This window comes from Empidonax traillii, unplaced genomic scaffold (genome assembly GCF_003031625.1).
Source record: "Empidonax traillii isolate 1590-97213 ecotype Southwest subspecies unplaced genomic scaffold, ASM303162v1 scaffold1914:size93637, whole genome shotgun sequence".
Taxonomy (NCBI): domain Eukaryota; kingdom Metazoa; phylum Chordata; class Aves; order Passeriformes; family Tyrannidae; genus Empidonax; species Empidonax traillii.
Window position 1 is genome coordinate 83,220 of NW_020957107.1, and position 10,418 is coordinate 93,637.

General features: G+C 58.8%; 1 protein-coding gene across 1 annotated transcript in view; it reads left to right on the forward strand.

Moving 5' to 3' along the window:
- Positions 1 to 5,770, forward strand: part of MOB3A (MOB kinase activator 3A) — an 8,529-nt gene extending 2,759 nt beyond the window's left edge. Inside the window, exons 2-4 of the mRNA XM_027909011.1 lie at positions 1,995 to 2,520; positions 4,148 to 4,350; positions 5,293 to 5,770. Coding sequence (XP_027764812.1) covers positions 2,103 to 2,520; positions 4,148 to 4,350; positions 5,293 to 5,322 — 651 coding nt within the window. The 5' untranslated portion in view covers positions 1,995 to 2,102 and the 3' untranslated portion in view covers positions 5,323 to 5,770. The remainder of the gene's footprint in view (positions 1 to 1,994; positions 2,521 to 4,147; positions 4,351 to 5,292) is intronic.
- The last annotated feature ends 4,648 nt before the right edge of the window (positions 5,771 to 10,418 follow it).

The following is a 10,418-nucleotide window of genomic DNA, read 5'->3' on the forward strand; positions in this document are numbered from 1 at the left end:
CAGTAGGAATGGAGTCAAAGCAGTAGGAATGGAGTCAAAGCAGTAGGAATGGAGTCAAAGCAGTAGGAATGGAGCTGTGCTGCTCCAGGGCCGCTGCTGGTGCTCTGGGGAGGGCGGTGCTCCCGCCCCTGCGTGCGTCAGGGGCCGTGTTTTCCTCCATCCCCACCACAAGGAGCTCGTTGCGTGCAAGGCCTTCTCTGGGACTGATTTGCTGCTGGAGGAACCATCTGCATCCCCAGCACGTGGTGCCCACATTGCTGGTTCCGTGGCGCGGGGTGGGCGCAGCTTCCGGCCCGGCCGTGCCGCAGGATGTGGCCAGGCTGTGACACAGCCCTGCCACCAGCGCTGCTGCTCGGCTTCCTCACCGCGCTGTGCTGCTGTCACACGCTCCAGGGACACGGCCCCCTGCCCTGGGCCTGGGCCTGCCTCCCCACAGCAGGTGGCAGGGGCTGTTTTGGCAGCAGCGAGGCTGGGCTGGGTGGGGCCTGGGGCAGCCTGGGCTGCTGGAAGGTGTCCCTGCCCATGGCGTGGTCTTTGAGGTCCCTTCCAACCCAACCATTCCACGATGAGATGTGTGCCATGGACTCACCTCCCAGCCCAGGGAGGATCTCCCTGAACCACACTCTGGTTTCTCCCAGCACATATCGTGGCCCGTGTTGCGACAGGAGTTGGGATCTCCCTGCCCCTGCACGGAAGAGGTCACTGAGCCCATTCCCGCAGGAAACGTCGAGCCTGTTCTTAGTGGGCTGAACTGGAGTGGTTTGGGGTTTCTTCCTCGCTGTAATTAAATAAGAAAACAAGAGGCCTTGGCTTAAAGCTTTTTAATCTTTCTCCAGAGAAGAACTGCTGATTAGCACTGCGGCATCTGGTAGGGACGGGCTCGATTGCAGCCATGGCAGTCGTGACCTTGAGTTTGGGATCTGCTTCCCAACATTTGAGGACGCTGCTCACCTATTGGAACAACACTGTGGCTTCATATAAATCTAATCGAAATTCTGCTTGGGGAAAGGGGTTTGTTTGCTTGCTGGCTTATAGAATTATGAAAACTGACTTGTGCTATTTAAGGCATCAGCTTAATTTCTGTTACTTTATGCATTTCTGTCCAGCACATGTAAAACAATATTTTTGGTACACAAAGCTTTCTGCCTTAAGCCTCCATCAAAGAACAGCCTGACACAAATTCTGCAAGGGGCTGGATGTGGGAACAAAGGAGGTATAATTAGCTACAGATAAACAGAGCTGTGTTTCTCCTCAGCATCCCTTCAGATCTTAACTTGGGTCTCACCCTTGGAGCTGATTCTTCTCCACAGACTGGAAGAGGAAGGAAAGCTCATCTTGAAGTGAGCTAAACTGAAGTGAAAAATGTGTGTGTGCACCTGCAGCAGAGGCTGTGGCTGCTCTCAGGGCTGGGGTTATTTCAGGAGATTCGCTTTCCGGGCGCCTGAGCTGTGACTTCTTCTTCTGGTTCCCCTCCACCCTCTGGTTCCTGTCTCTCACCCTTTCCCCGCTGGCTGCTCTGCTGGAGGGTGTCTGGCAGCAGCTCCGAGCTGTGCTGTGGGTTGACATGACCTCACCTTTTGGGTAGCTTTGTTCCCCAAGGGGGAAGCTCAGGTGAAAAGTCGGGTCCAGGTGGTTTTTACCCTTGTTTGGTGTGTCAGAGCTGAGCAGAGTTTCTCTTTGCAGGGCTGGGGCTCTTGGTGCAGTGATGTGGGGGGAGAGGCTGTGAGGCCTGTTCCCTCAATCCCACATGGAATGTGTCAGGAGTTCTCTCGGTGGGGCTCTGTTCAGCCCAGGTCACCCCGACAGCCGCTCTGCTCCGGCTGGGCTGGGCTGGGCAGGGAAGGGGGAGGAAGGAAAGCTGGCACGGGCTCCCCCCTCCTCAGATGTGGGGCGAGAGCCCAGATGGCATCCCAGATCTCTTCCCGTGGGATTTACACAAGGTTTCCTGTCGAGAGAGCTGCTCCTAATCGCTGCCCTTCTGTGCTGTGTCACAGCTCGGGACCAGATGAGCAGAGGGAGGTTTCTCTGAAGATCAGAGTCGCCCCGGCCGTGCCCCCGGCTGTCCCCGCGGCGGGCCCGGCGCAGCGCGAGGAGGCGGGAAAATGTCCCACGCTCTGAAGCAGGTGTTCAACAAGGACAAAACCTTCCGGCCCAAGCGCAAGTTCGAGCCGGGCACGCAGCGCTTCGAGCTGCACAAGAAGGCTCAGGCCTCGCTCAACGCCGGGCTGGACCTGAAGGTGGCTGTGCAGCTGCCGCCAGGCGAGGAGCAGAACGACTGGGTGGCCGTGCACGTCGTGGACTTCTTCAACCGCATCAACCTGATCTACGGCACCATCAGTGACTATTGCACCGAGCAGTCCTGCCCCGTCATGTCGGGGGGCCCCAAGTACGAGTACCGGTGGCAGGACGAGCACAAGTACCGCAAACCCACCGCCCTGTCGGCCCCCCAGTACATGAACCTGCTCATGGACTGGATCGAGGTGCAGATCAACAACGAGGACATCTTCCCCACTAACGTTGGTGAGTTCGGGGTCCAGCTGTGGCTGGTGGGGAGGGAGGCAGGTGCAGAGCCTTCTCCTGGAGCCCTCAGGTCCCATTTGTGTTCAGGAGGTGCTGCAGAGCTGATTCCTGCTGTGCTGCTCCCAGGAGCTCTTCCCAGGTGCTGCAGAGCTGATTCCTGCTGTGCTGCTCCCAGGAGCTCTTCCCAGCTCCTCTGCAGCGCTCAAATACCCAGAGCTGCACCAGATCCCCCTTGGAGCACCTGGAGGAAAGCCCAGGCAGGCCGTGCAGACGGGAGGCTGCCCTTGGAGCAGGGGCTCTGAGGCAGCTCTGGAGAGGAGAGGCAGCTCGTGCTCCTGCAGATCAGCTCTCCTGGCACTCACTGCCAGCCTGGATCCAGGCTCTGCGTCACCTGGTGATGCTGCCACGTGCCCTAATCAGCCTCTTTGTTGTTAGAGTCTGTTTGGCTGCCTCTGCCCCTCCAGAGGGGTGGGCTGCTGGCACAGGCCATGTTTCACCTCCTGCCAGGGCCCTGGAGAATTTGGCCTAAGACACCTCAGTCTGCATATCCAAGCACAGCTTCTCTGGATGCAGGATGGAGATGGCTGGGGTTTGTTTATTTTGTGTTGCGGATGGGAGAATCCATTCCCTAAGGCATCAGGTAAACATGGCTGAGCCCATGCAGAGCTTCCATCTCCTGGCATGCAGGAGACAAGGAGCAGCAAGAGCTCCCCTCCCTTCTGCCTGGTGTTTATCCCACTGGAGCTGTGACAGGATGCAGTTGGGCACTGCTTGGGGCACGTCTGCCCCTCGAGCTCCTCCTCTGTGCCAAAATGCTGCTTCAGCCTGCTGTGGAGTGGGCAGAGCGGGGTGGAGGGCTGTGAACAGCTGAGACACCGACCCCCTGGCCAGCCTTTCTGCTGTGGGGAGCACTCGGGGGGTGCTGGTTCTGTTCCGGAGGCAGGAACGAGCTTCCCACAGCACAAGGGTTGTGGTTGGTTTTTTTTTTTTTTTTTCTCAGTTGTTACTGTTTTCAGCTCAGCTTTCAAGCAGATCCTCCCCCTTCACACCGACTGAAACACTGCAGCTCTCTCAGAGCACTGGAAGGGTTTAACTGGCGCTGATTCCTCCAGGAACAGCCCGTGTGGACTTTACTCCCTGATATCCCACCGAGGTGCTGGATGGCCAAACCCCCCTGCTGTCAGGCCCTGGGCAAACACAGACCTGGTGCCTTTAAAGAGCACCATAAAGGCTTTAATTTTTAACCAAAGACATATCAAATTAAGGGGATAACTGTGGGGAGGTAACACCACCAGCCCTTCCCTTCGGGAATTCGCTTGGTCGTATCTGGTGTTTTGCACTGTTTGTATAAATGTGTCAAACAGGAGCAGAGGAAAAACTCTGACTGAAACAGCTGCAGGGAATCTGGGCTCTGCTTTCAGTGCCAGCAGTGCAGCACTCTGTCACTTCAAAAATCCATGCTTTTGAATAATCTGATCCAAAGGGAAGCAAAAGGGAGAGGGGAATGGACATTGCCAGGGACAGAAGCCCTTTTGTCTCAATCTGCCTGTTTTACCAATTCATTTTAGCTCTGAGGAACCAGTTTTAGCTTGACTGAAGATTTCTCATGGCCATTCCTCCCTCCCAGGTACTCCCTTCCCCAAGAACTTCCTCCCAGTGGTGAAGAAGATCCTGTCCAGGCTCTTCCGGGTCTTTGTCCACGTCTACATCCACCACTTCGACAGGATCACCCAGATGGGCTCGGAAGCCCACGTGAACACCTGCTACAAGCACTTTTACTACTTTGTGAAAGAGTTCAATCTCATAGACACCAAGGAGCTGGAGCCCCTGGTGAGTGCCTGGGTGGGCTCAGGGGGCTGTCGGGGTGTGCAGGGCTGGGGGGAGCACAGAGGGCTCTGCTGCCTTCTCAGGAGGCCCCACCTCAAATCCCAGGGGCAGTTCTGGGCCCCTCACTCCAAGAAAGACATCGAGGGGCTGGAGTGGATCCAGGGAAGGGGCAGGAGCAGCAGGAGCAGCTGAGGGAGCTGGGGGAGCTCATCCTGGAGAAAAGGAGGCTCAGGGGGGACCTTCTGGCTCTGCAACTCCCTGACAGGAGGAGGGAGCTGGGGGGGTTCAGGCTCTGCTCCCAGGGAACAGGGACAGGAGGAGAGGGAACAGCCCCAAGCTGTGCCAGGGGAGGTTTAGGTTAGATATTCGGGAATATCTCTCCATGGAAAGGGTGGTCAGGCACTGGCACAGCTGCCCAGGGCAGTGGTGGAGTCACCAGCCCTGGAATTGTTCCACAAACCTGTGGATGTGGCACTCGGGGACAGAGGTTAGTGGTGACACAGCAGTGCTGGGGGAATGGTTGGACTCCATGATCTTGGGGGTCTTTTCCAACCTTAGTGATTCCATGACTCTCTTCTGATCTGGTTGCCCAAATTCAGGACCAGTTGGCCCTGCAGTTTGGCTGCCAGCAAACTGGGAGTAGGGATGGGGGCAGTTGCTCACTCCCAGCAGGTGTTTGCCTCATCTGAGGGCCCTGTGTGATCCCAGCACTGTCAGCCATCTGCACATGGATGGATAAACCCCCTGGGGTGTGCTGGGAATGGGAATGGGAATGGTGGGGGGAACACAGCCCTGCCCATCCCGGAGCTCTGGGCAGCAGTGTCACCCCACACCTGGGAAGGGCACTGCCAGCTAACCACAGGGCAGGTGTTTCCATCCACCCACCCCCTCACCGGGCAGCCTGGACCCTCCTTCACCCCCCTGCCTTCTCTGTGCCTTTGACAGAAGGAAATGACCTCCCGGATGTGCCACTGAGCCCTGACCTTCCTGCTCCCACCTCGGCGCCTCCTGCGAGGGCCCAGCCCCGCTCCCGTGCTGGAGTCGCGACCCAAGGGGAGAACAGAGACGTTTTCTTAAAGAAATGATATATTTTTAATGAGTTTCAATGTAAAACTGTGATATTGCAGGAATATTTTTTTAAAGATGCTTTAGATTAACTAGTTTTTTATAGGAATTTCTATTAAAAAAAAAAAAAAAAGAGGAGAGAGAGAAAAAATATTTTGAGGGCCATTTGATGGGAATGTCTCCACTCTTGGAGAGGGGAGGAGCTGCCCTTTCCCTGTGCCCTGAGTGAGCTGAGCCAGACACTTCAGACAGAGCTGTGTGTGGAGCTGGTGCTGCCATGGAAGCAGAACTTCCCTCGGGACACCCATTCCCACCCCTGAAGGCAGGGTACCTGGGGGCTGGGGAGGGAATGCTGGATCCCCGGGGCGCTGCTTGTTTCCAGCACCTTTTCCACGGGCTGTGAGTCCAGTTTTGGGCAGAGCTTTGTGCCCCCCCCGGCACGATTTGCTGGGAGCAGCGTTTTCCCCATGGTTGCTGCTGGTGGAATCTGCCCTGCTCCCCTGTAGGAGCAGCTGAACAACACGACAGCAGCCACCTGGATGACAGACAGAAGAAGAAAATACTAAAGCAAAAATATTGTGGTCCAAGCTCTCCAGGCAGGCAGATGTTTCCCTATCTCCCCACATGCCACCCAGCCCCATGTGACTGCTTCCAGCCACAGAGAACAGCCGTGCTTCAAGCAGCTTTGCAGCCTGACCTTGGGATTCTTTTCACACACACACACACACAAATCTTAGCTCTGGCTCGCTCAGAACCACAATATTTTTGCTTTAGTATTTTCTTCTTTTATCATCCAGGTGGCTGCTGTTGTCTTGTTCAGCTGCTCCTGCGCTCCCCTGGTGCAGCTCAGCGCTGTCCCCACGGGGATCCACTGGCAGCCCTGGGCCAAGCTGTGGGACTGAGCAGAGGGACAGGGAATTGCTCCCACACCTCGTGGTACACTGACCCTGCCAGGAAGGACCACTTGCCCTCCGGCCTTGCTGGCCACGGGGATCACATCCTGCTTCCCTTTAGGGTACAGAGCCCTCTCCCTCTTCCCCTTTGGCCCTTGTGGGACCAAAATCCCTGGTGTGCAGCCAGAGCCCCCTGGCCTTGCCTGCTGCTGGCACAGTGAGAGCTCCCAGTGCCCCCAGTAGGCGGGTGGGTCTGCCTACGGTCGGGACCAGTAAGAGAAAAGGTTTCTATGAACAGTGACCAAACTACCACTCACCACTCCTTCCTCACAAAGTGTTCCCGTGCCCTGGAACGTCTGTACATACGTGACTCTTGTTCCTGGGCCGCTCGTACAAACACCCCTCGTGCTCTGGAATGGAACCAATAAATTATGTTGTATTTACACAGCACACACGTGACGGCCCCTTTGTCAGAGCCCTCCCACCGGCAGAGCAAACACGGGCTGCTGGGAGCTCCTGGGGCTGGGGTGGGTTCCTGCAGCCCTGGGGGGGTTCCTGCAGCCCTGGGGGGGTTCCTGCAGCCCTGGGGGGGTTGCTGCAGCTCTGGGTGGGTTCCTGCTGCTCTGGGTGGGTTCCTGCAGCTCTGGGTGGGTTCCTGCAGCTCTGGGTGGGTTCCTGCTGCTCTGGGTGGGTTCCTGCAGCTCTGGGGGGGGTTCCTGCAGCTCCTGCTGCTCTCCAGGTGCCAGGTCAGAGCTGGTTCCCAGAGCTGTGGAGCTCCACCAGCACCCCGGGGCTGTCCTGACTCGTCTCTGCAGTGCCCCTGTACCCGAGGGCTGAGCTGCTCTCCCAGCCCTGCAGCTCGGGTGGAAGTGGGCAGGGGAGGGGAATTCCTGCACGCTGGAGGTGCTGGGCCCTCCTGAGCACCCTCCAGCCCCTCTCCCAGCGTTGTGTGGGTGCAGCTCAGCTGGAGGAACTCGCTGTTCCGTGTGGACAGTCCCCCTGGCCACGCTCCCCCCGGGTTTTGTGCCCCTTGTCGCTGGCAGAGCACGAGACACTCCATGTCCTTGGCTTAGGGTGAGCAGTGCCCAGCCACACCAAACCCCCGGGGTGTTATCAGCGTTATCCCCACCCCAAATCCCAAACACGGCCCTGTACCGGCTCCTGGGGAGAAAACTGGCTCTGTCCCAGCTGAAACCAGGACGCCTGCAAAGACCCGAGTGGGGCTGCCTGTGGGCAGTGAGCGCTGCTGGGGCAGCTCCTGTGGCTGTTCCTCACCTTTCCCTCTCCCACACACCTGGAATGCTGTGAGGGCCGTGCAGGAGGTGAGCAGCACCTTCCACGGGGGGTACAGGGCCCTGCCGACCTCTGCCCCCCTTCCTTTTTTTGGGGGAAAGACCCGCCCACCTCGGTGCCAGAGCAGCTCAGCCGAGGGAGGAGGAGGAGGAGGAGGAGGAGGAGGGGAAGCACCTTCCTGGGAGATGAGCCGGGCTGCGGCTGAGCCCGGCCCCCACAGCCCCGGCGCTGCAGGATGTTGCCCAGACAGGTCTGCAGAGCCACAGTCGGAGCTCAGCCGTGCTCTGCCTCTGCCTCGGCAGCCCCAGCCCTGCTTTCATCTCCCGGTGCTTTCATCTCGGGTTTACTCACTCACCCCTGAGCCCCAGCTGAGAGTCACTGCAGGGAGCGGGTGACTGGGAGCCCCCAGGGCTGAGCCCCCGAGTTGAACCCCCCAGAGCTGAGCCCCTGAGCTGAACCCCCCAGGCTGGTCCCCCAGGGCTGAGCCCCCCGAGCCGAGCCCAGCCTGGCGAGCAGGTTGACTGTGAGTGCCCAGGACCCCTCGGCACTGTGATCTCTGTCTCCCCAGGCTCGGGGGGTGCAGAGGCACCGGGAAGGCTCTGCTGAGAGCCCAGGGAACAGATTGCCAGGGCCTGGGGCGAGCAGGTCCCGTGCCCGGGGCTCGGGCAGCCTCCCCTCTGCGGGGCTGAGCCCTTCCCAAAAAGCACAGATGGCACCTGCCCCGGAGCTGGAGCGGGCACGGGCTCAGGGCACGGAGGGGGCTGCACTGCCTTATGTTCCCAGGGAAATGCTCCTTCCCTTTGGCTCAGGACGGGGTCACCCACTGCTCCAAGGAGGCAATGGCTCACCCTGTGCCTCTCCCCTCCAGCCCCCCAAAAGCTCAGCAGCTTTAGGGCCTCAGTTTTGCCACAAATCCCGATTTAGGATCTTGCCAACGACATCAGTTTGTGACACATGAGTGGTTTAGGGTCACTCAAAGAATCACCGTCAACGTTCTCAGCAAAAGTTGTTTTCATGTGAATTTATGAACGTGTGATTGAACAGAGTTTGATGGCGAGGTTCCCCCTGGTACTTCCTACCAGACTAAGGAAAATCGAGTTGGAATCAAGCTGGAATGATTTACTAAGAGACCAAAGATATAAAAGGATAAGAGAGACCTTTCTGTTGAGTATGAGGTTCAGAAAGCCCCCCCACTGCTTCCTAAACTCCTGATGGAGCTTGGGTACATCCAGGTCCAGTTTCAGTCTCAGTAAACTGGGACAACAGTTTACATCTGCAGGAATTCACTGCATGGATTTGGTGTTCATTCAGCGCGGTGTCAGGAACTCACCGAGGAGCTGCTGCAAACAGGGGTCTCTCCACCTTGGCAGAGGAAGGATCTGTGCCTCAGGTAAGGAATCCCAGACCTTGAGGGGCTTCCCAGTTCCAGGGGAGGTCACCACGGGCTCCCAGGCAGGGAGAGCTCCAGGGCACTCACTGGGAGTGGCTGGTGATGGGATGAAGCTGCTGGCTCACAGTCTAACGGCACCCGAAGGGAAAGGTGCAGGAGGCTCCTTGTGCCCGCAGCTTGCTTTGTTCCTTGAAAAATGAGCCTTGGAAAAGCCACCCGCTGTCCATGTGTTAATCCTAGGACTGGTATTCCAGGCTCTCATGGATCGATGTTCCCTGGGTCACTCTGCCCCTTCCTGGGGCTGCTGGGCCTGGCTCTGGCCTTTTCCCTCTGGAACCCGGAGCAGACCCCCCTGGTTCGGTTCAGGGCTGGAGCACATCCATCACCAGTCCCACTGGGGTTTGCTTCCAATGGGGAGCCAAGGAGGGGGGACAGCAATTCTGTGGACCCCCAGAAACCAGCCAAGAGGGGCTGGGGGTCTCCTGCAGCATCTGCAGCCCGTGGGGTCGGTGCAGGAGCCACGTCCTGCTGGGCGAGGAGGGGAATGTCCCCAGCCACTGCCACCTGCCTGGGCAGCAGAGCCTGCTCGGAGCACTCCTGGGCCTGTGCTGTGACACAACCGCTGCTGAGGCTGCCTCATCCCGTGCTGTACCACCCCCTGCACCTTTGGAGTTGGGAAGCAGGGGCCCAGGAGTGTCCCTGCACGGCTCTGCCCTCACAGCCCCCAGGCCTTGGCAGCCCCGTGGCCTCCTGTGCCTCTGTCCCTCGTCCCTGCACAGGCAGTGGCAGCTTTCCAAGAGCTCGGAGATGTGCCTTTTGTTTGTCCTATTTTCCCTGGACAGCTGATGCCTCTGGGCCCACATTCCCCAGGGTGCCTGGCAGCCCCCCAGCCCCGATCTGCCACCACCTGCCTCCTCCCCGGGCACACGAGCAGGGCCCTGGCTTTGCCCCGCTCCGCTTTTGGGCTGCCTGGAGAGGTGACAGCCAGTCCTGGGACGGGGAGCAGTCACCAGCACGGCACGTGCTCCCTCTGCCTTGTATGGCACAGCCAGGCCAGGGGCCAGCAGCTCCCCAGCCCCGTGCCAGGGACATGGGCAGGACCTGGAATGCTTCTGGGAAAGCTCTGGAGCGGGGAGCGCACGTCCCGTCCCCGGCTCGGGGGTGACACCGATACCAGGGGCACCTGCTGCTCCAACCCCTGCCAGCCCTGCGGGGACAGGGGCCCTCCTTACCCAGAGCCTCACCAAGAGCTGCCCCAGGATCACTTTTTGTCCTGGTGAACAAATCCCCAGAGGCTGCTGGGACAAAGCCACCGGCACCCACATCCCCCAGCACGGGGTGTGCCGGCCCCACTGCAGTTTCAGTGCCCTTTCCAAGGGAATTTTTCGGTGGTTTGGGACTTTTTCTGCTCCTCCGAGGAAATGGCCTGA